The sequence below is a fragment of the Stegostoma tigrinum genome, chromosome 3 (assembly GCF_030684315.1).
Source record: "Stegostoma tigrinum isolate sSteTig4 chromosome 3, sSteTig4.hap1, whole genome shotgun sequence".
NCBI classification, from domain to species: Eukaryota; Metazoa; Chordata; class Chondrichthyes; order Orectolobiformes; family Stegostomatidae; genus Stegostoma; species Stegostoma tigrinum.
In genome coordinates, this window is record NC_081356.1 from 139,587,252 (window position 1) to 139,615,104 (window position 27,853).

The following is a 27,853-nucleotide window of genomic DNA, read 5'->3' on the forward strand; positions in this document are numbered from 1 at the left end:
CTTGAAGCATCCCAACCAGACCCATCCCCGTATAACCCACACACCCCTGAACACTATGGGCAATTTAGCATGGCCAATGCACCTAGCCTGCCCATCTTTGGACTGTGGGAGGATACCGGAGCACCCGGAGGAAACCCATGCAAGACATGGGGAGAATGTGCAAACTCTATACAGACATTGCCCAAGGCTGGAATTGAACCCTGGTCCCTGGTGCCATGAGGCTGCAGTGCTAACCACTGAGCCACTGTGCCGCCCTGGAGAATAGAAAAAATATATAGAATGTGAAAACTCCACACAGTCACCCAAGGATGAAATTGAACCTGGTTCCCTGGTGCTGTTGGACAGCAGTGCAACCACTGACAGACGTGCCACCCAGTTGTCAAACATTCAATGCTATGGGCCATTTCAAGTGCCTATCCACGTACCTTTTAAAGGCTGTGAGTATTCCAACCTCAGCCAGGCAGTGCATGCCAGCTTCTCACCAGCCTCTGGTGGAAAAAAAAATTTCCTTAAGGCCCGTCCAAAGCTCCTGCCTTTCACCTGAAAATAATAGCCTCGTGGTGGAAAAAAAACATGTTCAAAAAAGCAAAGACTAGTAGGAAACTATTGGACTGGGAAATCTTTAAAGGCCAACAGAAGGCTATAAAAAATGTTATAAGGAAAAGTAAGATAGATTAAGAGAATAAACTCAGAATATAAAAACAGGCAGCAAAGGTTTCCATAAATATGTAAATCATAAAAGAGTGGCGAAGGTAAACATTCGCCCTTTAGAGGATGAGAAGGCCAATTTAATAACTGGGAATGAGGAAATATGCTGCAGCTGTACAAAACTCTGGTGCGGCTGCACTTGGAGTATTGCGTACAGTTCTGGTCACCGCATTATAAGAAGGATGTGGAAGCTTTGGAATGGGTGTAGAGGAGATTTACTAGGATGTTGCCTGGTATGGAGGGAAGGTCTTAAGAGGAAAGGCTGAGGGACTTGAGACTGTTTTCATTAGAGAGAACAAGGTTGAGAGGTGACTTAATTGAGACATATAAAATAATCAGAGGGTTAGATAGGATGCATAGGGAGAGCCTTTTTCCGAGAATGGTGACGGCGAGCATGAGGGGGCATAGCATTAAATTGTGGGGTGAAAGATATAGGACAGATGTCAGAGATAGTTTCTTTACCCAGAGAGCAGTAAGGGAATGGAACGCTTTGCCTGCAATGGTTGTAGATTTGCCAACTTTAAGTACATTTAAGTCGTCGTTGGACAAGCATATGGACGTAGATGGAATAGTGTAGGTTAGATGGGCTTGAGATCGGTATGACAGGTCGGCAATCGAGGGCTGAAGGGCCTGTACTGTGCTGTAATGTTCTATGTTCTATGAGACATTAAACAGTTATTTTGTGTCGGTTTTCACAGTGGAAGATACAAATAAAATGCGGAAAACTAATGGCAATAAGGTTATAGCAAGTGAGGACCTAGAAACTATCATTATCACTAAGGAGGCAGTACGGGGCAAGCTAATGGGGCGAAAGGTAGACAAGTCTCCTGGCCCTGATGAAATACATCCCAGGGCACTAAAAGAGGTGATTGGGGAAATAGCAAATGCACTAGTAATTATTTACCAAATTCACTGGATTCTGGGGTGGTTCCTGCAGATTGGAAAACAGCCAATGTGATGGCACTGTTTAAAAAAGGAAGTAGACAAAAAGCAGGTAACTGTAGGCCAGTGAGCTTAAGTTTGGTAGTGGGGAAAATGCTTGAATCTAACATTAAGGAAGAAATAGCAAGACATCTGGATATAAATTGTCCCATTGGGAACACCCAGCATGGGTTCATGAAGGGTAGGTCATGTTTAACTAATTTGGTGGAATTCTTTGAGGACATTACTTGCATGGTGGACAATGGGGAACCTGTGGATGTGGTGTACCTGGATTCCCAGAAGGCATTTGACAAGGTGCCACACCAAAGGCTGCTACGTAAGATAAAGTTGCACGGTATTACAGGTATTGTACTGGCATGGATAGAGGTTTGGTTGACCAGTAGAAAGCAAAGAGTAGGAGTAAATGGGTGTTTTTCTGGTTGATTGCCAGTGGCCAGTGGTGTGCCTCAGGGATCAGTGTTGGGACCGCAGTTGTTTACAATTTATATTGATGATTTCGAGCTGCGGACTAAGTGTGGTGTGTCAAAATTTGCAGATGACAGTAAGGTGAGTGGTGGAGCAAAGTGTGCAGAAAACACAAAGTCTGTAGAGGGATATAGATAGCCTCAGTGAGTGGGCAAAGGTCTGGCAGATGGAGTACAATGTTGATAAGTGGGAGGTCATCCGTTTTGGTGGCAATAACAGCAAAATGGACTATGTTTTAAATGGTAAAAGATTGCAGTACGCTGCTGTGCAGGGGGACCTGGGTGTCCTTGTGCATGAATCGATAAAGGTAGGATTGCAGGTGCAGCGGGTAGTTAAAAAAGGCAAATGGAATTTTAACTGCCATTGCTCGAGGGATGGAGTTTAAAAACTAGGAGCCTGTGCTGCAGCTGTCTAGGGTCCTGGTGAGGCCATACCTGGAGTACCATGTGCAGCTTTGGTCTCTTTACTTGAGAAGGGATGTACTAGCACTGGAGGGGGTGAGGAGGAGATTCACTCGTTTGATTCCAGAGTTGAGAGGGTTGGATTATGAGGAGAGACTTAGTAGACTGGGATTATACTCACTGGAATTCAGAAGAATGAGGGGATATCTTATAGAAACAAATAAGATTACAAAGAGAATAGATAAGGTGGAGGCAGGATGGTTGTTTCCACTAGCAGGTGAAACTAGGACTAGAGGGCATTGCCTCAAAATAAAGGGAAGCAGGTATAGGACTGAGGCCAGGAGGAACTTCTTCACCCAAAAGGTTGTGAATCTGTGGAATTCCCTGCCCAGTGAAGTGGTTGAAGCTACCTCGCTGAATGTTTTTAAGGCAAGGCTGGACAAATTTTTGAACAGTAAAGGAAGTAAGGGTTATGGTGAGTGGGCGGTTAAGTGGAGCTGAGTCTCAAAAAGATCAGCCCTGATCTTATTAAATGGCAGGGCAGGCTCGAGGGGTGGGATGCTCCTAGTTCATATGTTCTTATGCTATTGACCCTTCAACTAAGGTGAACAACTGAGAATACAGAAGAAAGAAAATTACAACACAGGAACAGGCCCTTCTGCCCTCCAAGCCTGCACTGATCCATATTCTCTATTTAAGCCTGTCACCTATTTTCCAAAGATCTGTATTTTTCTGCTCACTGCCCATTCATGTATCTGTTGAGATACATCTTGAATTATGCTATTGTGCCCGCCTCTACTACCGCCACAGGCAACACATTCCAGGCACCCACCACCCTCTGCATAAGGAAATTTCCATGCATATCTCCCTTAAACTTTTCCTCCCCCACCTTGTAATCGTGACCCCTAGTAATTGAGTCCCCCATTCTGGGAAAAAGCTTCTTGCTTTCCACCCTGTCTATACCTCTCATGATTTTGTAGACCTCAATCAGGTCCCCGCTAAAGCTCTGCCTTTCTAATGTAAATAATCCTCATCTACTCAACCTCTCTTCATAGCTAGTGCTCTGCATTACAGGCAACATCGTGGTGAATCTCCTCTGCACCCTCTCCAAAGCATCCACATTCTTTTGTTAATGTGGTGACCAGAACTGTAAGCAATATTTCAAATGTGGTCAAACCAAAGTCCCATACAACTATAACATGACCTGCCAATCCTTGTACTCAATATCCCGTGCGATGAATGAAAGCATGCTGTATGCCTTCTTAACCACTCTATCCACCTATGTTGCCACCTTCAGGGTACAGTGGACCCGAACACCCAGATCTCTCTGTGCACCAATTTTCCCCAGGTCTTTTCCATTTACTGTATAGTTCACTCTTGAATTGGATTTTCTAAAGTGCATCAGACTGCTTTCTGTCCATGCCCCTTATAATCCTAAATACCGAAATCAGGTTCCGTCTTGACCTTAAGTCGCGAACCATTTCAACTACCCCCCACCCCACCCCACCCCCCCCCCCCACCCCCCCCCCCCCCCCCCCACTCCTCGGATGACATGTCCATCCTGGGTCTCCTGCATTGCTACAATGACGCCACCTGAAAGATGCAGAACAGCATGTCATATTTCGCTTGGGAACCCTGCAGCCCAAGTATATCCACGTGGACTTCACATGCTTCAAAATCTCCTCTCCCCCGACCAATCCCAAAACTAGCCCAGCTAGTCCCCGCTTCCCTAACCATTCCTCCCACCTCAAGCCACCCCCATCTACTACCCACTAACCTCATCCTGCCTCCTTGACCTGTCCGTCCTCCCTGGACCCACCTATCCCCTCCCTAACTCCCCACTTACACTCACCTTCACTGGCTCTAACCCCACCTTTTTGACCTGTCTGTCTCCTCTCACCCTATCTTCTCCTTTATCCATCTTCTATCCGCCTCCCCCGTCTCGCTATTTATTTCAGAATCCCCTTCCCCTCCCCCATTTCTGAAGAAGGGTCCCAACCTGAAATGTCAAACTTTCTGCTCCTCTGATGCTACTTGCCCTGCTGTGTTCATCCAGCTTCACACCGTGTTATCTCAGATTCTCCAGCATCGGCAGTTCCTACTATCTCCGTCTTGACCTTCATAGAACATAGAACATTACAGCACAGTACAGGCCCTTTGGCCCTCGATGTTGTGCCGACCTGTCTTACCAATCTGAAGCCCATCTAACCTACACTATTCCATGTACATCCATGTGCTTATCCATTGACGACTTAAATGTTCCTAAAGTTGGCGAATCTACTATCGTTGTTTTATAGAAAACAACCTGGGGTATCCAATCTCCTAATAAAAAGCTTTATACAGTTTCCCTCATAACCTCCCTGCTCTAATAATTTGTGCCACAGCTGATAAAGATGTGTCCCATATTCTGAACGACTCTGTTAAGTTTCCCTGCCACCTTTGGGTGCACCCCAAAATCCCTCTGTTCCTTTGTGCTGAGCGTCCTCTCATTCATTAATTCTCACTTGTCTTTTTCCTTCTAAACTGCTTCTACTCAAAACAGTCAAGCAACAGATATCATTATTGGAATCATACCTTACAGACAGTGTCTCACATGCCATCATCACCATCTCTGCCATGTCACATCCTATCAACAGGACAGATCTTCTGGAGATAGTGGCACAGTGGTTAGACAGTCAGGAGGGAGTAGCCCTGGGAGACCTCATCATTAATCCCACTCATCATGAAATCACATGCAATCAGGTCAAACATGGGCACCGAATTATGTTACTTGCTGGTTCATATGTTAATCAGTTTCTTGGTCCTCAAGTGCTCAAATTTAATGTGTCTCCAAACATGGAACATAGAACAGCATGGCACATTTGAAGTGTAAGATAACAAAGTATAGAGCAGGATGAACACAGCAGGCCAGATAGCATCAGAGGAGCAAGAAAGCTGATGTTTTCGGTCTGGACACACCTGAAACATCAGCTTTCTTGCTCCTGTAATGCTGCCTGGCCTGCAGTGTTCATCCAGCTGCACACCTTGTTATCTCAAGACTCCAGCATCGGCAGCTCCTACTACCTCTGAGTGACATTTGAAGTATACTTTTTTTCTGATAAATTTATGATCCTCATCCCTTGATCTAACGCAATCTTGAACTTCTTTTATTTGCCACTGTTGACTTATGTTTCCAGTGGATTTTTTTGTCTTAAAGGAATTTTTTTTTGTAAAAACTGAAAGAACTATGGATGCTGTGAATCAGGAACAAAAACAAAAGCTGTGCAAAAAGCAGCATCTGTGAAGAAAAAAGAAATCAGAGTTAACGACCCTTCCTCAGAACTTGTTCCTCGGAACTTATCTTTTCTTCACAGATGCATCCATACTTGCTGAGCTTTTCGAACAACTTATGTTTTTGTATGTTTTTTGTAAACCTTATCTTAAATCTTTGAATACTAACTTCTGCTTGTATTAGTTTTGAATGTATTTTCCCAATACAACACGACCAGTTTAGCTATTAGTCTTTCACTGCATTGTTTTCAAACTTAATGGAAAATTCAGTGGTGTTTTTGCCACTTTGCCACTTTGTCACTGAAGGAGTATTCCACATTTCCAGGTTAATGTTGTGGGAACATTGGTTCGAATCCCGTCATGGCAGATGGGTAAATTCAAGTGGAATAAAATTCTGTAATTAAAAGCTATCCTCAAAGCTCCCAAGTAACCACTGTTAATTGATATAAAAACTCATTGGCACATGAATGTCCTTTTGGGAAGGAAATTGCCATCTTTAATTGATCTGGTCCTCTTGAGACTCCAGACCCACAGTGATGTTGTTAAGTCTTAACTGCTCTCTTGAGTAGTTAGGGATGGGCAATGTATATTGATTGATTTATTTATTTATTGTCATGTACTGAAATACAGTGAAACGCTTTGTTTATGTGCAGTACAGGCAAATCATAGTTAGTATAGGATGTAAGGTCAGAAGACTTACGCAGAGTACCGGATGTCTGATGTAAAAAAGCTTTACTCCAAAGATTATCTGACAAGATGATTAATTCGTGATTTCTTGCACAGGGTCACACAGCCATGCTGAATAGTGGAGTTTGGCATCCAAAAATCAAGGAGGAATTTGTTACTTGTTCAAATGACGGGTAAGAATCTGGAAGTATCTTAAGACCTACAGTGATTCAGTTAGCAGCTGCAAAGAGTAAAAGGAAATAAGCTAGAAACTAAAGTTGCCTTTTCTCTTTGCAAGTGCTGCTAGTTACTGCTATATGTGGTGTTGGAAAGAAGTTGGAACAAATGTGTGTTATTTATTCACTCATAGAATGTGGACATTGTCGGCAAGGGTAGCAACTGGTGTTAAAAACCGAAAGAAGTGTGGATGCTGTGAATCAGAATCAAAGCCAGAAATTGCTGGAAAAGCTCAGCAGGTCTGGCAGCGTCTGTGGTAAGAAATCAGAGTTAATGTTTTGGGTCCAGTGACCCTTCCTCAGAATGGTTGTTGAGGAGCCACAGCTTTAAGCTGCTGCAGTCCATGTCATGATTGTGTTGCCTCAGTGCTATTTGGACAAAGTTCTACAATCTTAATCTAAAATTAAAGAACAGCAATATTGTCCTAAATCAGGATGGTGTGTAACTTGAAGGGAAAAATTGCAGATACAAGCATTCCTATGCTTCAGTTTGCCTGCGATTTAGAAGGTTAAGGAGTGACTTAATTGATATTTTCAAAAAGCTAAGGGGAACAGGCAGACAGGGGAGACAGAAATGATCTCTATTGGTTAGAGAGTCTTAGATGAGAGGGCACAGTCTAAACATGAATTTACCAGGGGAGGCAATGACCTAATGCTATTATTGCTGGGCTGTTAAACCAAAGACCCTGGTCGTGTTCTAGGGACGTGGGTTAAATCTTGCACGGCAGACAGTGGAATTTGAATTCAATAAAAATCTGTAAGTAAGAGTCTAATGATGACCATGAATTTATTGCTCTGAGGAAGGTCACCGGACGCGAAACATGAACTCTGATTTTTTTTTTTCTCCATAGATGCTGCCAGACCTGCTGAGCTTTTCCAGCAACTCCTGTTTTTGTCCTGATTTATAGCATCCTCAGTTCTGTCAGATTTTATGAATCCATTGTTGATTGTCGGAAATATCTGTCTGCTTCATCAATGTCCTTACTAGGTCTGGCCAACATGTCACTTCAGACTCAAAGCAATATGGTTGACTTTTAACTACCCTCTGGGCATTAGGGATGAACAATAAATGCTGGCTAGCCAGCGACACCCTCATCCTGTGAATGAATATTTAAAAAAGAGAGATCCAGAGCTTTCAGGAGCAAAATGAGAAAACACTTGTACAACAGTGGCAGACATCTGGAGCTATCTTGCAAAAAGAGCAATAATTGTAAGATTAGTTAATGTTACTGAATCAGAGTCACAATTATTATGGTGCAGAAGGAGGCCAGTCAGCCTATTGTGCTTGCATCAGTTGCATTAGCTAGTTCCAAACTCAATACCATTTTGATCCAGATAGTCATTTGATGCCCTTCTAAATGCTTCAATTGAACCTGCCTGCACCACTTTCTGGACAGTATATTCCATATCCTAACTATTTGCTCAATGAAAAGGTTATTTCTCACAGCATCCTTATTTCTTTCTGCGATCACTCAACATCTGCACTGTTCCATTCTTAATTTCTTTTGTAAGTGACAACAGCTTCATCCTGTCTACTTTGTTCAGCCCACTCATGATTTTGAAAACCTGTGTCAAATCTCCTCTCTGTCGCCTTCTGTTCAAGGAGAGCAGTCCTAACTTCTGTAATCTATCCTCATCTCGGAAGTTTCTCATTCCTGGAACCATTTTTGGAAATCATTACTGCACTGTTTCTATAAAATAGAAACAGAGGAACATTGAAAATAGGAGCAGGGTGGACCATTTAGTCTCTCAAGCCTGTTCTGCTATTCTTGATGATCATGAATTATCATCTAACACTGGCTTGATCCCAGTTTTGCCTTTTATCCTTTGATCCCTTTAGTGCCAAGTGCATCCAATGTTTTCTGCGGGAGCGAATTCCTCAGGCTCACTGCTGTCAACATGAAGAAATTTTTCGTCAACTCAGAAATAGTTTATCCCTTATTCTTTGACTGTGACTTGTGGTTCTGGACTCACACACTATCAGGAACATCTAGCATCTACCCTGTTTATCTGTGTTCGAATTTTATAGGTTTCCAAGAGATTCTCCCCTACTCCTGCATTCTAACCAGACAAATCATTACCTTACATAACTACATTAGGGTAATGGAACAGAATTCAGAATGTAGTGTTACAGCCACAGAGAAGGTGCAGAGAAAGATCAGCACTAATTTATGAGAGGTCCATTCATAAGTCTGACAACAGTGGGGCAGAAGCTGTTCTCGAATCTGTTAGTAGGTGTTTTCAAACTTTTGTATCTTCTGTCCAATGGAAGAGTGTGGAAGAAAGTGTAACCAAGGTGGGAGGGATCTTAATTGAGTTGCCTGCTTTCCTGAGGTAATGGGAAGTCTAGTTGGAATCAATAGAAGGAAAGCTAGATTTCATAAGGATTGGGCTGTGTTCATAACCCTCTTATATTTTGCAATGATGCTTGCTATGTTGCATCTCTAAAAATTGATAAGAATCATTGTGGTCACACTGAATTTCTTTAGCTTTTTGAGGATACACAGGCATTGATGTACTTTCAACATGGATGGACCAGGACAGGTTGTTGCTAATATTTACTTGTGGTAACTTGAAGCTGTTGACCACCTTCACCTCTGTTTAATGTAGTGTTTGAAAGCAAAATGCATGGATCAGTTACGACAGCTTTACATTTAGAGAAGGCCGACTTGAATGAGATAAGACAAGAGACTATCCACAGCAAACTGAGAAAATCTGTTGATGGATGAAAGAGCTGAAGAACAGTGGAGGATATTTAAAGAACAATTTAACACATTATAAAACCAGTTTATACTCCTGAAGGGAATGGCTCCACTTAAGCAAAAACAGTCATGAACAGCAAGAGTTAAGGGACAGCATAAAACTAAAACAGAATGAGAAAGATACAAAATCTGGTAAAGGGCCACAAAGTAGCTTATGGGAACAAATAAAAAGGATTTTGAAATGCAGCTCAAAATCAATGAGGAAATTCCATAGTTACGTAAAGGAAAAGTGGGTGGTCAGAAGCAATGTTGGCCCACTAAAGACTGAAGCTGGGGATATTGTCAGTGACTATGGGGAAATGGCAGACATGTTGAGTAATTACTTGGCCTCAGTATTTACAGTGAAAAAGGAGGATAGCTTGCTGAAAGTCCTGAGGAAATTGATAGTGTATTTGAGAAAGAGACTGAATAAAATTAACAGAAGTAAAACATTGGTAATGGGGAAATGAAAAAGAATTAAAGATTGACAAATTCCCGTGACCTGACAGTTTTTACCAAGGGTGTTAAAGGAAGTCGGGTAGCATATTGTACATGCCTGATTTTTAGGGACTTGCAAAAAGAATTTGATAATGTCCCACATAAACAACTGTTAACTATGGTAGAAGCCCATGGAATTGAGGGCAATTTACTGACGACTGGGAAATGAGTTGTGTAGGAGGTGACAGAAAGTAAGAATAATGGGTAGGCACTCACACTCACAGGATGTGACCAGTGATAATGGGAACTGCAGATGCTGGAGAATTCCAAGATAATAAAATGTGAGGCTGGATGAACACAGCAGGCCAAGCAGCATCTCAGGAGCACAAAAGCTGACATTTCGGGCCTAGACCCTTCATCAGAGAGGATGTGACCAGTGGTGTCCACCAAGGATCTGTTTTAGGGCGTTAATTATGTGTGTTATTTATTAACAACTTTGATAATGGCATGGAAAGTTAGATATCTAAATTTGCAGACAACACAAAGTTAGGTGGCATTACAGACAGCGTAGGTGACAGTATAAAATTACAAAGGGTTATTCATAAACTAAGTGAATGGGCAAATTGTGCAAATGGAGCTCAGTATAAATAATGAGAGGTTATCTACTTTGGACCAATAAAAGAGTAGTTCAGGATGTTTACTAAATGGTATTAAATTCACTACAGTGAATGTCCATAGACATGGTTATGGGGTTCAGGTGGATAGATCTTTAAAATGCCACAAACAGATGCAGAAGATAATCAAGGCAGATCATGGAATGTTGGCCTTTATATCTCAAGGACTAGAATACAAGGATGCAGAAGATATGCTGCAGTTGTACAAAACCCTGGTTAGATCCCACTTAGAGTACTGAGAGCATATCTGGGCACCACACCTTAGGAAAGATATATTGGCCTTGGTGGGAGTAAAACTAGATTTACAAGAATGATACCTGGACTTCAGGGGTAAAGTTATGAACAGAGCTTATTCAAATTTGGCTTGTTTTCTCTAGAATTTAGAAGGTTAAGGGGTGATTTGATTGAAGTCCTCAAGACATTAACAGGAGAAAAGACAGATAAACAGGAAAAGGTAGATAAAGAGAAACTGTTTCCATTGGTTGGGAATTCTAGAACTAGGGGGCGTAGACTGAAAATTTAGGCCAGACCATTCAGGAAAGATGTTAGGAAGCACTGTACACACAAAGAAAGGTAGAAACCTGGAACTCTCTCCGATAAATGGCGGTAGATGCAGAATCAGTTGTTAGTTTTAAATATGAGATAGATAAATAGGGGCTGAATGGCCTTCTCTTGTTCTCATACCATTTACCTTCTTTACAACTTTTTGCAATTACGTGCCTACCTCCAGTGACTGGTGTATAAGGACACCTAGGGCTCATTGTACATTGCCTGCTTTTCATTTATAGCCACTCAAATAATAATCTGCCTTTCTGTTTTTGCTCCCAAAAAGGATAATTTCACATTTGCCACATAATACTGCATTTACAATGCATTTGCCAGCTCAGTCAACTTGTTACATTCACATTGTTCCAATAAAGTGGCCCCCATTTTAGAAAGGACATTATTTCGTGAAAGGTAGTTCAGAGAACATAGGAATTAAGAATGGGAGAAGGCAGTTCAGCCCTTTAAGTCCATTCTGCCATTTAACATGATCATGGCCGAACTTATCGTCATCTCAACCCCACTTTTCTGCCTGCTTCCCAGAGCTCTTTATCCCGCTTTTCATTAGAAACATGTCCATTTCTTACTTGAAACTGTTGACTGACACTGCCTCTGGCAGTGAGTTCCACAGATTCACAACCCTCTAAGACAAGTCATTTCTCCTCATCTATGTCTATGCCCTGTTGTTTGAGACTGTCCCTCAAAGAAGAACATCTGTTCCACATCCGCTTTATCAATATCTCAATCAGATCCACCCACTCATTATTCTTAATTCCATTGAGTACGAGTCCAAGCTATTCAACCGCTTCTCTCATGACAGCCCTATCATCCCTGGAATCAAGCAGGTGAACCTCCTCTGAACTGCCTCCAGTGCCACCACATCCTTCCTCAAGTAAGTAGAACAGAATCGGACATAATATTCAAGATGTTCTGTCACCAATGTCTTTCATAGAATCCTAGAATAGAATTACAGAATTCCTACAGTGCGGCAAGAGACCATTCGGCTCATGAAGTTCGTACCAACCCTCCAAAGAAATCCCACCTAGTTCTCTGTAATCACTCCGCAGGACCCCATCCCTATTTTTGCCCATGTCATTTGTGCAGATGTACACAGTGAATCCTTGAGAATGTTCTGCAGCCACTTTAAGACATCCTGGACTCTGGCACCCAGGAGGCAACACACCATCCTGGACTCCCATCTGCAGCCACAGAATTTCCTGAGTGTCCCCATAATATTGAGTCTCCTATCACTAAGGTCCTGTTTACCTTTAACCTTCCCTACTGTGCCCGAAAGCCAGTCGTAGTGCCACTCACCTGGCTACTGCTGCTTTCCCCTGAGCAGTCATCCTCCCCCTCCCCTCTCTCCCAGCAGTATCCAAAACAGTATACTTATTTTCGTGGGGAATGGCCACAGGGGATTCTTGCACACTGCCCACTCCCTTTGCCTTTCCTGGTGGTCACCCAGCTTCCCTGTGCCTGCACTTTATATGTGACCACCTCATTAAAACTCTTATCTATGATGTGTTCAGCATCTCCAATGGTCCCGAGTACATCCAGCTCCAGCTCCCTAACATTAAGCTTGTTAGTTATTAACTTTAAAGAATACTCATTCTGTTAGGGACCTTATCTTATTCTAAACACTCCAATGACAATGCAAAATTCCTGCCTTAGCCTTTGAGACGTTATATTAAATCTTGAGTTTACTTAAAGTCATAGAGATGTACAACATGTAAACACCCTTTGGTCATCTTGACTGTGTTGACCAGACATCCTAAATTAAGTGAGTCCACTTTGTCAGCATTTGGCCCATACCCATCTAGATGCTTTTTAAATGTTGTAACTCTACTGGCATCCACTACTTTCTCTGACAGCTCATTCCATTCACGCACCACTCACTGTTTGAAAAAGTTGGCCTTTAGGTCCCTTTTATACCTTTCTCCTCTTAGATTAAACCTACGCTGACTAATTCTGGACTCCCCTACCCTAGGGAAAAGATCTTGGCTATTCACCCTATCCATGCCCCGCATAATTTTGTGAATCTCTGTAAGGTCACCCCTCAGCCTCTGATGCTCCAGGGAAAATCCTTTCCCCATCATATTCAGCCTCTCCCTGTAGCTCAAACCCTCCAAATCCGACAACATCATTGTAAATTTTTTCTGCACCCTTTCAAATTTGATAGCATCTTTCCCATAGCAGGCAGACCAGAATTGAACGCAGTATTCCAAAAATGGCCTAAACCAATATCCTGTACCGCCGCAACAGGACATCTCGAGTAATCATAGAGTCCCCACAGTGTGGAAACAGGCCCTTTGGCCCAACAAGTCCACACTGACCATCCGAAGAGCATCCCGCCCAGACCCATTCCCTATCCCTTTCCCCTGTTACCCACCCAATTCACACACCCTTGAACACTATGAGCAATTTAGCATGGCCAATTCGCCTATCCTGCACATCTTTGGGAGGAAACCAGAGCACCCAGAGGAAACCCACGCAGACACGGCGAGAATGGGCAAACTCCACACAGTGTGATTCTAAGGCTGGAATCGAACCCGGATCCCTGGCGCAGTGAGGCAGCAGTGCTAAACGCTTTGCCACCGTGCTGCCCCAGTATAATCGTGACAACACTTTTTTACTTTTTAAATCCTTTTGTAGTAAATGCCAGGATTCCATGTGCCTTTCTTATTCTATGCTGCACCTCATACCCATTTTCTATGATCCATGCACCCCTCTGGTCTTGCATCTCCTTTAGAATTGTTGTCCTGTTTTTATGTTGTCTTTCCCTGTTCTTTGGACCAAAGTCACCTCAAACTTTTTTGCATTAAACTTCACCTAACCACCTGCACCACCAAATGTCTTTTTTTGGAGTTTCACATGATCCTCCTCAGTTTACAATTCTGCCAAATTTAGTGTCATCTGTAAACTTGGAAGTTGTCCCTTGCACATGAAGACCCTGGATAGAGAACGAGAAGACTAAGGTCCCAAGTCTGACCCCTGGGGAGCTCCACCACAACCAGGAAATCATACAGTCCAGAAGAGGTTATTTTGCTTATCCAAATGAGCACTGAGATTAACCGCTGTAAATCTACACTAGTCCCACTGGCCGGCACTTGGCACACTGCCTCGAATGTTATGATATTTCAAGAGCTCATTCAAGTACTTATTAAAGGTCATTAGTTTCCTGCCTCAACTACTCTCCAGGCAGTGCATTTCAAATTCCCACTGCCCTCTGTGTGGAAAAAAAACTTCCTCAAGTCACCTCTATACTTGATGCTTTCACCTAAAATTATGGCCCTTTGTTATTGACCTTTCAAAGAAGGGGAACAGCTGCTTCCTCTTCACCTTGACCATGCCCATCATAATCTTGAACACCTGTGTTGGGTCCCCCCTCAACCTTCTCTACTCCAAAGAAAATAGCCTCTCTTCAAGACCATAAGAAACAACAACAAGAGTTAGCCGCTCAGCTCTTCCAGTTTCCTGACCTTCACTAGGAACTAATCCGACGTTCCTCATGCCCATTTTCCTGCCCTTTTTCCATAACCTTTAATTCCCCTACTGACCAAGAATCTAAGTATGTCAGAGTTAAGTATACATAAGGAGTCTTCCCTCACAACTCTGTGACACAGAATTTCAAAGACACTACACCCTCTGAGAGGAGAAACTCCCCCTCAGATGATCTTAAATTTGTGCCCCTTTATTCTGATACTACGCCCTCTGGTCCTACACTGCCCCATGCTGGGAAGTATTCTTTCAGTGTTTACCTCGACAAATCCCTTAAAGATCTTCTAAACTCCCATGAGGAGAGTCCCAACCCATTTAACCTTTGCCCATGATACAATATCTTCACACCAGGTATTAACTGAGTGAACCCTCTTTGAACTGTCTCCAATGAAATTACATCTTTCCTTAAAGAAGGGCACCTAAACTTCTCTTGATACTCCAGATGTGGTCTATTCATAGACTCCAAACCTCTCGAAATAAGAGCTATCAACCATTCGCCTTTCTGATTGCATCTGTGTTTAGATTAGATTCCCTACAGTGTGGAAACAGGCCCTTCGGCCCAACAAGTCCACACTGCCCCTTGAAGCATCCCACCCAGACCCATCCCCCTATAACCCACACACTCCTGAACACTACGGGCAATTTAGCACGGCCGATCCACCTAGCCCACACATCTTTGGACTGTGGGAGGAAACCGGAGCACCCGGAGGAAACCCACACAGACACGGGGAGAATGTGCAAACTTTCTGGTTGCAGCAGCAGCATGAGCTTGGACCAGGCGCCTGCCGGGAAGCCAGTGAGTCAGAGATTTTAAAACTTTCAAAAGCTTACCTCGTGAATAGGCGGAGGTACGCTGAGCAGGAGCAGACACGGGACTGGTGAGTAAGTGAGGTAATTTATTTGTGTGGTTGCGTTACCCGAAACACTACCCAGGTTGTGTCTCCCACCCATCCTCCTCCTCTAAGCAAAAAAAAGGTTCTGTGCGCCAGATTGGTAAGGTAACAAGTTTATTTTTTATTCTTTATTTTTTAACAGAATCTTTGGGAATTTAGAATAATGGGAATGGAGGTCAGGGCAGTTGAATGTTCCTCCTGCAGAATGTGGGAGGTAAGGGTCACCACGAGTGTCCCTGCTGACTACATCTGTGGGAAGTGCACCCAACTCCAGCTCCTCAAAGTGCGTTAGGGAACTGGAGCTCGAGCTGGATGAACTTTGGATCATTCGGGAGGCAGAGGGGGTTATTGAGAGGAGTTACAGGGAGGTAGTCACTCCTTGGGTACAAGAAGAAGGCAGATGGATTACAGTCAGGGGCCGGAAAGGGAAGCGGCAGGCAGTGCAGGGATCCCCTGCGGCCATTCCCCTCAACAATAAATATACTGTTTTGGATACTGTTGGCGGGGGGATGACTTACCAGAGGAAAGAGGTGGGGCACAGGTCTCTGGCACAGAGTCTGTCCCTGCTGCTCAGAAGAGAAGCGGGGAGACGAGCAGAGCATTAGTCAAAGGGGACTCGATAGTTAGCGGGACAGATAGGAAGTTCTGTGGGGACGAGAGATTCTCACGGTTGGTGTGTTGCCTCCTAGGTGTCAGGGTGCGTGATGTCACTGATGGTGTTTTTGGGATCCTTAAGTGGGAGGGGGAGCAGCTCCAAGTCGTCCACATTGGTACCAATGACCGAGGTAGGAAGAGAGAATGGGATTTAAGGCAGAAATTCAGGGAGCGAGGATGGAAGCTTAGAGCTAGGACGAGCAGAGTTGTGTCTGGTTTGTTGCCTGTGCCACGTGCTAGCGAGGCGAGGAATAGGGAGAGAGAGGAGTTGAACACGTGGGTACAGGGATGGTGCAGGAGGGAGGATTTTGGATTCTTGGATAATTGGGGCTCTTTCTGGGGTAGGTGGGACCTCTCGGGGCATGATGGTCTTCACCTGAACCAGAGGGGTAGCGACATCCTGGGGGCGAAATTTGCTTAGGCTATTCGGGTGGGTTTAAACTAATTCAGCAGGGGGATGGGCACCAAAATTGTAGTTCGAGTATAGAAAAGGTTGAGAGTAGGGTGATCCGAAATAAAGTTTCAGGGAAGCAAGATGGCACCGGCAAGCAAGAAGTTGGTTTGAAGTGTGTCTACTTCAATGCCAGGAGCGTCCGGAATAAGGTGGGTGAACTTGCAGCATGGGTTAGTACCTGGGACTTCGATGTTGTGGCCATTTCGGAGACATGGATAGAGCAGGGACAGGAATGGTTGTTGCAGGTTCCGGGCTTTAGATGTTTCAGTAAGAATAGAGAAGATAGTAAAAGAGGGGGAGGTGTGGCATTGTTGGTCAAGGACAGTATTACAGTTGCAGAAAGGATGTTTGGGGACTCGTCAACTGAGGTAGTATGGGCTGAGGTTAGAAACAGGAAAGGAGAGGTCACCCTGTTGGGAGTTTTCTATTGGCCTCCGAATAGTTCCAGAGATGTAAAGGAACGGATAGCAAAGATGATTCTCGATAGGAGAGAGAGAGACTGGGTAGTTGTCATGGGGGACTTCAACTTTCCAAATATTGACTGGGAGCACTATAGTTCGAGTACTATAGATGGGTTGGTTTTTGTCCAGTGTGTGCAGGAGGGCTTCCTGACACAGTATGTAGACAGGCCAACAAGGGGCGAAGCCACATTAGATTTGGGACTGGGTAATGAGCCTGGCCAGGTGTTAGATTTGGAAGTAGGTGAGCACTTTGGTGATAGCGATCACAATTCAGTTTTGTTTACTTTAGTGATGGAAAGGGATAGGCGTATACTACTGGGCAAGAGTTATAGCTGGGGGAAAGGCAATTATGATGAGATTAGGTAAGATTTAGAAAGCATAGGATGGGGAAGGAAATTGCAGGGGATGGGCACATTAGAAATGTGGAGCTTATTCAAGGAAAAGCTCCTGTGTGTCCGAGATAAGTATGTACCTGTCAGGCAGGGAGGAAGCTGTAGAGCGCGGGAGCCGTGATTTACGAAGGAAGTGAAATCTCTGGTCAAGAGGAAAAAGAAGGTTTATGTTAGGATGAGATGTGAAGGCTCTGGACGCTTGAGGGCTACAAGGTAGCCAGCAAAGACCTAAAGAGAGAGCTCAGAAGAGCCAGGAGGAGACATGAGAAGTTGTTGGTGGATAGGATCAGGGTAAACCCAAAGGCTTTCTGTAGGTATTTAAGGAATAAAAGAATGACGAAAGTAAGATTAGGCCCAGTCAAGGATAGTAGTGGGAAGTTGTGTGTGGAGTCAGAGGGGATAGGGGAAGCACTAAATGAATATTTTTCAACAGTATTCACTTTAGAAAACGACAATGTTGTTGAGGAGAATACTAGGATACAGGCTACTGGACTAGGTGGGATTGAGGTTCCCAAGGTATTAGAAATCCTTCAGAGGGTGAAGACAGATAACTCCCCTGCGCCAGATGGGATTTATCCTCGGATCCTCTGGGAAGCCAGGGAGGAGATTGCCGAGCCTTTGACATTAATCTTTAACTGGCCATTGTCTACAGGAATAGTGCCAGACGACTGGAGGATAGCAAATGTGGTTCCCCTGTTCAAGAAGGGGAGTGGTGACAACCCTGGTAATTATAGACCGGTGAGCCTTACCTCAGTTGTTGGTAAAGTGTTGGAAAAGGTTATAAGGGATAGGATTTATAATCATCTAGAAAAGAATAAATTGATTAGGGATAGTCAGCATGGTTTTGTGTAGGGTAGATCATCCCTCACAAACCTTATTGAGTTCTTTGAGAAAGTGACAAAGCAGGTAGATGGGAGTAAACTGGTTGATGTGGTGTATATGGATTTCAGCAAGGCTTTCGATAAGGTTCCCCATAGTAGGCTATTGTACAAAATGCGGAGGAATGGGATTGTGGGAGATATAGCAGTTTGGATCGGAAATTGGCTTGCTGAAAGAAGACAGAGGGTGGTAGTTGATGGGAAATGTTCATCCTGGAGACCAGTTACTAGTGGTGTACCATAAGGGTTGATGTTGGGTCCACTGCTGTTTGTCATTTTTATAAACGACCTGGATGAGGGCGTAGAAGGATGGGTTAGTGAATTTGCAGACGACACTAAGGTCGGTGGAGTTGTGGATAGTGATGAAGGATGTTGTAGGTTACAGAGAGACAGAGATAAGCTGCAGAGCTGGGCTAAGAGGTGGCAAATGGAGTTTAGCGCGGACAAGTGTGAGGTGATGCACTTTGGTAGGAATAACCGGAAGGCAAAGTACACGGCTAATGGTAAGATTCTTGGTAGTGTAGATGAGCAGAGAGATCTCAGTGTCCATGTACACAGATTCTTGAAAGTTGCCACCCAGGTTGACAGGGCTGTTAAGAAGGCATAGAGTGTTTTAGCTTTTATTAATAGAGGGATCGAGTTCCGGAACCAAGAGGTTATGGTGAAGCTGTACAAATCTCTGGTGCGGCTGCACTTGGAGTATTGTGTACAGTTCTGGTCACTGCATTATAAGAAGGATGTGGAAGCTTTGGAAAGGGTGCAGAGGAGATTTACTAGGATGTTGCCTGGTATGGAGGGAAGGTCTTACGAGGAAAGGCTGAGGGACTTGAGGCTGTTTTCATCAGAGAGAAGAAGGTTGAGAGGTGACTTAATTGAGACATATAAAATAATCAGAGGGTTAGATAGGGTGGATAGGGAGAACCTTTTTCCTGGGATGGTGATGGCGAGCATGAGGGGGCATAGCTTTAAATTGAGGGGTGAAAGATATAGGACAGATGTCAGAGGTAGTTTCTTTACTCAGAGAGTAGTAAGGGAATGGAACGCTTTGCCTGCAACGGTAGTAGATTCGTCAACTTTAAGTACATTTAAGTCGTCATTGGACAAGCATGTGGACGTACATGGAATAGTGTAGGTTAGATGGGCTTCGCATTGGTATGACAGGTCGGCACAACATCGAGGGCTGAAAGGCCTGTACTGTGCTGTAATGTTCTATGTTCTATGTTCTCTGTTCCACACAGACAGCCACCCGAGGCGGGAATCAAACCCGCGTCCCTGGTGCTGTGAGGCTGCAGTGCTAACCACTGGGCCACCGTTCCGCCCCAATGTTGCGTTGGTGCCTCCTTTGGAACCAGGAATGATATGCCTGGTCGACAAATGATAAACCTGAACAGGTACACATGATTTGCAATGCTCACATCCCCATAGCTGGTTCTTGATTGCCCCCAGAATCCCCCCCTGGGCCAGCTGACCAGTTCCCTACAAGGGGCAGCACCCCTATCTACACACATAACTCTCCCCACCCTTTGTTTTAAAAGTTCCATTAATGAACATATAAACACAATTATAAGTATTATACAAGCTTTGTGCTAATATATATACATACTCAGAAATATATACAGAACAGAATGGAAAAAGAAAAAGTTTTCCTTGATGTGACCAGTCTTTTGGGACATTGTGATTCCTTGAAGACAGTCTCCTTGTCTCAGGAACCATCTCTAGTGTAGTTCCCCCCGACTTCAGGAAGATCTTTTTGTTCTGTTGATATGCCCCTCTCTGGCTGTTGTTACGCTGTGATACTGATGTTGTCTCCTCCTTGTTTTTAGCCACTGGTCCCATCGGACCAACTATGTGCTCAGAGGGACAGCTTCCCTGTTGGCGAGGTGCAGTGACCAGCTGGTCTGCATGTCTCCTCCAGACCAATTCACCTCTAGTCTGCACTGTTTCTGATAAAGGTCTTGTTTGAGCCATCATCCCTGCTGGGATCCATTTTTCTCCAGTGTATCCTTCCAGGCAAACACAGTCTCTCCTCTTTGGAAAACCCGTGACCTTGTGGTTCTGCCCTTCAGGACATCTGTCCTTGTTGATTTTGCTCTACCACCTCTCTGGTGTCTTCCAGCTACAATGAGTCAAACATGGTTTTTTAGCTGGCGGTTGAAAATGAAGGATGCCGACAAGCAATGGGTTGTCGCATATGGCGGGTTCCTGTACATGTCAGGAACTTGTTGAGTCACTGTTCTCGAGAACTTCCCCTTGTGAAACTTTTAAGACCTACTTCAAGGTTTGAACAGATCTCTCCACCTGGCCATTTGTTGCAGGGTGATACAGAGCTGATCCCACATGTCTGCCTCTGTGATTTTGTAGGCACTCCTCGCAGTCTTTCGTCACAACTGTGGACCACTGTCATTCACTTCCCGAACCTAGCAAATATTTCATCCAGTCAGTATATCATTGCTTCTGCTGATATTGACTTCATGACCACCATATCAGGCCACTTGGAGTGGATGTCCATGACCACTATTCATGAACTGTTCCTCCTTGGTATTGCCCACCGCCTGAGTCCCCTTATGACTGTTGCCTTGGCCCCGTACCCTGTGAGTTCATTCTTATCTGGTGTCAACCGTGGCCTGAGGCCCCTGTGACCAGTTCCCTAGATGCCTGAGCAATGTCCCCTCTGGACGAAAATAAGCGGCATTTGCACACATTTGTGGGCTGAATCCCCATTTGTCGCCAGCTGTTATATGGTGCTCCCTTTGGATCCTGGAATAAGAGATTAAATAAACAGATGGTAAATCTGAATAGGAAAACTTTGTTGACAATACTCACACCTCCACATCTGGTTCTAGAATGTCCCTAAACATCCTCCCTCTGGGCCACCTGACCATCTGTCTTAAAGAGGCAGCACTCCCAACTACATACATAAGAATGTTCTAGCCTCATCAATGCGCCTAAAACTGCTACCTCCCTGTATCTACCACTGTAAAGACTAATACAAAATACCTGTTTAACTCCCCTGCCGATCACATTTCTCCTATTGTGCTAAACTTCCCTCCAGTCCAAAAAATATTCCTTGACCATCACTCTGTGTTTCTTATCACTGAGCCAATTTTGTATCCATGTTGCTGTTAACCCTTTCTAAATCATGGCTTATTCGCAAGTGTGTGGTGTAACACTATCAGTTGTTTCCTGGAAGTCCGTGTATACCGCATCTTTGAAGATAGATAGAATCCGTTACAGGGAAACGGGCTGTTTAGCCCATCAAGTCCACACCGAACAGCATCCCACCCACGCCCATACCCCTGTGCCATCCCTGCAACCCTGTATTTCTCATGGCCAATTCACCTAATGTTTTTTTCCCTTTATTTTCACAGGATGAGTACTGGCTGGGCGGCATTTATTGACCAGAGGACAGCTAAGAGTCAACCACATTGCTGTGGGTCAGGAGTCATGTGTTGGCCAGACCTGGTAAAGATGGCAATTTCCTTCCCTTAGGGTCATTATAGTGAACCAGATAGGCTTTTCCAACAATCGACAATGGATTCACGGTCATCATTAGATTCTTAACTCCAGATATTTATTGAATTCAAATTCCATCATCTGCCATGGCAGGATTCGAACGGGGTTGTTCAGAACATTATCTGGATCTGTAGATTAACAATCCAGTGATTGAAACCATGAGGCCATCGCCTCCCCTTTTGTCAACCTGCACATCTTTGGACTGTGGGAGGAAACTGGAGCTTCCAGAGTAAATTTACACAGGCTTGGAGGGAATGTGCAAACTCCGCACAGATAGTCGCCTGAGGGTGGAATCAAAACTGGATCCCAGGCATGAACGACTAAGCCACTGTGCTGCTCTATATGCATCAACAACATTATCTTAATTGAGCTTTTCGTTTACGTCTTCAAAAATCTCCAGCAAGTTGTTTAAACAACTTCCCCTTTAAGCTAAATAAAAACCAAAAGATCTGCAAATGCTGTAAATAGGGACCAAAAACAAAGTTGCTGGAAAAACTCAGCAGGTCTGGCAGCATCTGTGAAGGATAAAACAGAGTTAACGTTTTGGGTCCAGTTCTGAGGAAGGGTCACTGGACCCAAAACATTAACTCTGTTATTTCCTTCACGGATACTGCCAGACCTGCTGAACTTTTCCAGCAACTTTGTTTTTGGTCCCCTTTATGCTGTTTCTTCCGAATCTATCCTTTCTTCTGTGACTCAGTCTCACTTGTATAATTGTTTCTAGAGACTTCCATACCACAAAGTTAAATGGACTGGTCTTCATCATCCTGACAGCCTTTTTTGAACAAGGCTATTATGTTGGTAATTTTCCAGTCTTCTGGCACCTCCTCCAAGTTCAGGGAGGGCTGAAAGATTGTGATCAGTCCCCTCCCAATTTCTATCCTTCCTTCTTTCAAAATCCTTGACTGCATCTCATCAAATTTGAATGGTTTATCAACTTGAATTATAGACAATCTATCCAAGTCCACTTACTTATTAATTTTAGAGTCATATAGTCATAGAGATGTACAGTAAAGCAACAGACCTTTCAGTTCAACTAATTCATGCTGACCAGATGTCCTAAACTAATCTAGTCCCATTTGCTGGCACTTGGCCCATATTCCTCAAAACCTTTCCTGTTCAAATACCTATCCAGATGCCTTTTAAATGCTGCAATTTTACCAGCCTCTGCCATCTCTTCTGGCAGTTCATTCTATGCACCCACCTCTGTGTGAAACCATTGTCCCTTAGTGTTACAAAGTTGTGTAGAATGTTCATAAATTGAAAGGCAGGAAGCTAGGATTTGTTTGTAAAAATGATGGTGGGGAAAAGCAGTGCATGGTCCCTTTAAAAGATTATGCTTTATCTGTGCTTGAAAGTTTGAAAGTACTGTACAGAGAGCCTCAAATTGAAACAAGAGTATCAGTAGGCCTTACAGTTGGCAGGCAAAACAGCATTCACAATTGGATGGTTTGAACAAGCTGGATTCAGTAAATTAATTTAAAACAAACACTCAGCGATTGAAAGCCAATTACATTTAAAACTGATGGTTTTGACAACCTGAAACCAATTATATGATAGGAAATTGATATCTTACGGGGGGTATATAAGAAGGAAGTTTTTGAAAATCAGGGTGAGAGCCAACTGCCATCTGGAGTGAAAACAAATCTGCCATCTGAAAAATATCACTGGACTGTTAATCTAGAGACCCAGATAATGTTCTGGGGACCTGGGTTCGAACCCCACCACCATGGCAGATGGTGGAATTTGCATTAAATATCTGGAATTAAGAGTCTAATGATGACCATACATCCATTGTTGATTGTTGGGAAAAACCCATCTGTTTCACTAATGTCCTTTAGGGAAGGAACTGCCATCCTTACCTGGTCTGGCCTACATGTGACTCCAAACCTACAACAATGTGGTTGACTCTTAACTGCACTCTGGGCAATGAGGGATGGGCAATTGATGCTGCCTAGCCAGCGATGCCCTCATCGTGTGAATGAATAAAAAAAACCAAACTCTCTCTCCAAATTGTTGAGGTCTCCAAAAAGAAGAGCACTGTCAAAGGGACCATAGCACTTGTAGCTAAGTAAAAACATTCCTGACAACAAGATCAGCAGAAGAATAGCTGGAGAGACAGGTTTATTTTCTATTCATTCGTGGGATGTAGGCGTCGCTAGCTGGCCAGTATTTCTTGCCCATTGCTAGTTGCCCTTGAGAATATAGAACAGTAAGTACAGCACAGTACAGGCCTTTCGGCCCACATTGTTGTGCTGTGGATTAATCCTAATCCAAAAATAAAATAACCTAACCTACATTCCCCTCAATTCACTGCTGTCCATGTGCATGTCCAGCAGTCGCTTAAATGTCACTAATGACTCCGCTTCCACGACTACCACTGGTAAACTATTCCATGCACTCACAACTCTCTGGGTGAAGAACCTCCCTCTGACGCCTCCTCTATACCTTCCTGCTAACACCTTAAAACTATGACCCCTCGTGGCAGTCAATCCTGCCCTGGGGAAAAGTCTCTGGCTATCGACTCTATCCATGCCTCTCATTACCATGTACACCTCGATCAGGTCACCTCTCTTCCTCCTTCTCTCCAGAGAGAAAAGTCCGAGCTCAGTCAACCTCTCCTCGTAAGACAAGCCCTCCAGTCCAGGCAGCATCCTGGTAAACCTCCTTTGCACCCTCTCCAAAGCCTCCACATCTTTCCTATAATAGGGCGACCAGAACTGGACACAATATTCCAAGTGTGGTCTCACCAGGGTTTTGTAGAGCTGCAGCAAAACCTCGCGGCTCTTAAACTCGATCCCCCGTTAATGAAAGCCAAAACACCATATGCACCTCTGTTCCCGCCATCCAAGGCTCCTTAATCTTACCCCTCCTTACCTGTCTCAGAGGAACAAATTTATGCATCACTCGCAACAACTGCTCCTTAAACAGTCTCCACATGTCTGTTGTGCCCTTTCTGTGGAACAATTGCTCCCAATCTGTACTTCGCAACTCCTGCCTGATAGCGTCATAGTTTCCTTTTCCCCAGTTAAATATCTTGCCCTGGTAACTGCTCCTTTCCCTCTCTATGGCTATGGTAAATGTGAGGCTGTTGTGGTCACTGTCGCCAAAGTGTTCTCCCACCGCGAGATCTGACACCTGTCCTGGCTCATTACCGAGCACCAACTCCAAAATGGCCTCTCCGCTCATCGGCCTGTCCACAGACTGAGTAAGAAAACCCTCCTGAACACACCTGACAAAAACGGCTCCATCCAAACCATCTGCACTAAGGAGGTTTTAATCAGTGTTGGGAAAGTTGAAGTCACCCATAACAACAACCCTGCTACGTTTGCACTTTTCAACAATCTGCTGGCTAATTATTTCTTCGATCTCCCTACTGCTATTCGGGGCTCTGTAGACCCCCAATGAGGTGACTGCTCCCTTGCTGTTCCTAACTTCCGTCCACACTGACTCAGTCGACATACCTTCCTCGGCGACCTTCAATGCCCTTGCTGTGATGCGCTCTCTGATTAGCAATGCTACACCCCCTCCTCTTTTTTTCCCCCCCCTCCCTGTTCTTTTTAAATGTTCTAAACCCTGGAACATCTAGCATCCATTCCTGCCCCTGTGAAACCCACGTCTCCGTTATGGCCACAACATCATAGTCCCAAGTAGTGATCCGTGCTCTAAGTTCGTCACTCTTATTTCTGACACTCCTTGCGTTAAAGCAGACACATTTTAACCGATCCCTTCGTTCCATCACATGAAAAACCTTCCTGGTAGATTTACTGCATTCTGCCACTGCCCCATCTATTACTATGCTCCCTCCCCCCCTTAGATGTGTAGCTCTGGTTCCCACCCCCTGCCAAACTAGTTTAAACCCTCCTGAATCACTCAAGCAAATCTTCCACCCAGGACATTTGTGCCCCTCCAGTTCAGGTGCAACCCGTCCTTCATGTACAGGTCCCACCTTCCCCAGAAGGCATCCCAATGGTCTAAGTATCTGAAGCCCTGCCTCCTGCACCAGCTACTCAGCCACGTGTTGAGCCTCACTTGCTGACTGTTCCTCACCTCACTATCTCGTGGCACCGGTAGCAAACCTGAGAACACTACTCGTCCTGTTCTTCAGCTTCCAACCTAGCTCTCTGTAGTTCCTTTTCAGATCTTCAATCCCTTTCCTGGCTATGTCATTGGTGCCAATATGTACCACGATTTCTGGCTGCTCACCCTTCCCCCTTCAGAATCTTGTAGACCCAATCGGCGACATCCCGGACCCTGGCACCTGGGAGGCAACATACCTTCTGGGAGTCCCGTTCCTGACCACAAAATCCCCTGTCAATCCGTCTAACTATTGGGTCCCCTACTACTAGCCTTTTTCTATTCTCTTCCCTTCCCTTCTGAGCCTCAGTGCCAGAGACCTGACAACTATGGCTTTCCCCTGGTAGGCCATCCCCACCAGCATTATCCAAAGCGGTATACTTATTGCTGAGGGGAACGGCCATAGGGGATCCCTGCTCTGTCTGTCGGTTCCCTTTCCACCCCCTGACTGTAACCCAGCTGTCTTTATCCTGCGCTTGAGGAGTGACCACCTCCCTGTATGTCCTCTCAATTTCCCCCTCAGCCTCCCGGATGATCCGCAGTCCATCCAGCTCCAGCTCCAGTTCCCTAACTCGGTTTTCGAGGAGCTGGAGTTGAGTGCACTTCCCGCAGATGTGGCCAGCGGAGGCACGTGTCGTGTCTCTCACCTGCCACATTCTGCAGGAGGAACATGTAACTGTCCTAACATCCATACCGGGCTAATCTGAAAGCTCACACAGTACTAAACTAGGAAGAGAAACAAAAAAAAGAGAAAACCTGAAAAACTTACTGAGTCTACAGCCTCTTATTAAGGTTAGAGGAGGTGGGTGGGAGGGAGACCCTACGGTGTAGGGTCTTGGGTTTAGAACGCACCCACTTAAAAACAACCACTCACCTTCCCAGCAAGCTCCACTTCTTCCGCTCTCTGCTCCCGCTCTTCCTGCCGTCCGAACAGAAAAAAAAGATTTACTCACCTACCTGGCAGCCCTTGGTCCTCGTTCCGCAACTGCCGCCACAAAACTGAAGGTGGTGCTGAGCTGCATTCTTGAACTGCTGCAGTCCTCCAACTGTCAGTTGACCCACAATGCGATTAGGGAGGGAATTCCAGGATTTTGACCCAGCAAAAGTGAAGGAATGGTGATATATTTCCAAGTCAGGATGGTGTGTGGCTTGGGGGGGGGTTTTGGACGTGGTGGTATTCCCATATGCCTGTTGCGCTTGCTGCCCTTGTCCTTCCAGATGGAAGTGGTTATGGGTTTGGAAGGTGCTGTCTGAGGCTCTTTGGTGAATTTCTGCAGTGTATTTTGTAGATAGTACACAGTGGAGAAGACAAAGCATTCTGGAAGACATTTTTGTTAATTGAATCATAGAATCTCCACGTTTGGAAAAGGGCCATTCATCCCAACAAGTCCACACTGCCTGTATTTATTGGAGCAGCATATGATTAGAATCTTGTTTTATTTGGAAATAGTTAGTAGTTAGAGGGGAATTGTTTCGTTTGTTAGTAGTTCTGTTAATTTGTTCACTGTTACTTTGAAATAAATAAATTGTTACTTGTTGCTTATAAAGTGAGTATCAGGGATTCCGTTCACTAAACTACTCTTTTAACAGATTGCAAGAAGCAAGGCGAGCTTCTCTGGGTGTTTCTGATTTAAATATTAGAAGGGAACCTCTTCTATTGCCATGACAGGGTCCGGTGTTTCAGGTTAATTATCAAAGGGATTCAACCTTCTCTTTTTCTGTAACACTTAGGTGCCTTTTAGTGACAGAGTTTCTTTGTCTGTCACGATGGCTTGGACAGCCTTCCCCTCTTTTATAAAGACAGATGCAAAGCATTCATTTTATTCCTCAGCAGTGCTCCCTATGTTCAGGTTTAAATCGCTTTTTGATCTCTGATTAGACGTGCTCCTTTAAGCATTCTGTTAGTGTTTATATGACGGTAGAAGCCATAAGACCATAGATCATAAGAC

At 44.4% G+C, this 27,853-nt stretch overlaps 1 protein-coding gene across 7 annotated transcripts in view; it reads left to right on the forward strand.

Annotated features, from left to right (window-relative positions):
- Positions 1 to 27,853, forward strand: part of LOC125450885 (WD repeat-containing protein 70) — a 167,679-nt gene that overhangs the window by 53,993 nt on the left and 85,833 nt on the right. For 3 of the 7 annotated variants that reach the window (XM_059645001.1, XM_059645002.1, XM_059645003.1), the window contains exons 9-10: positions 6,570 to 6,646; positions 6,823 to 6,844. The exons of 1 other annotated variant lie outside the window; for it this stretch is intronic. In XM_059645001.1, coding sequence (XP_059500984.1) covers positions 6,570 to 6,646; positions 6,823 to 6,844 — 99 coding nt within the window. The remainder of the gene's footprint in view (positions 1 to 6,569; positions 6,647 to 6,822; positions 6,845 to 27,853) is intronic. 3 more of the 7 variants (XM_059645004.1, XM_059645006.1, XM_059645007.1) reach the window with 1 other exon arrangement.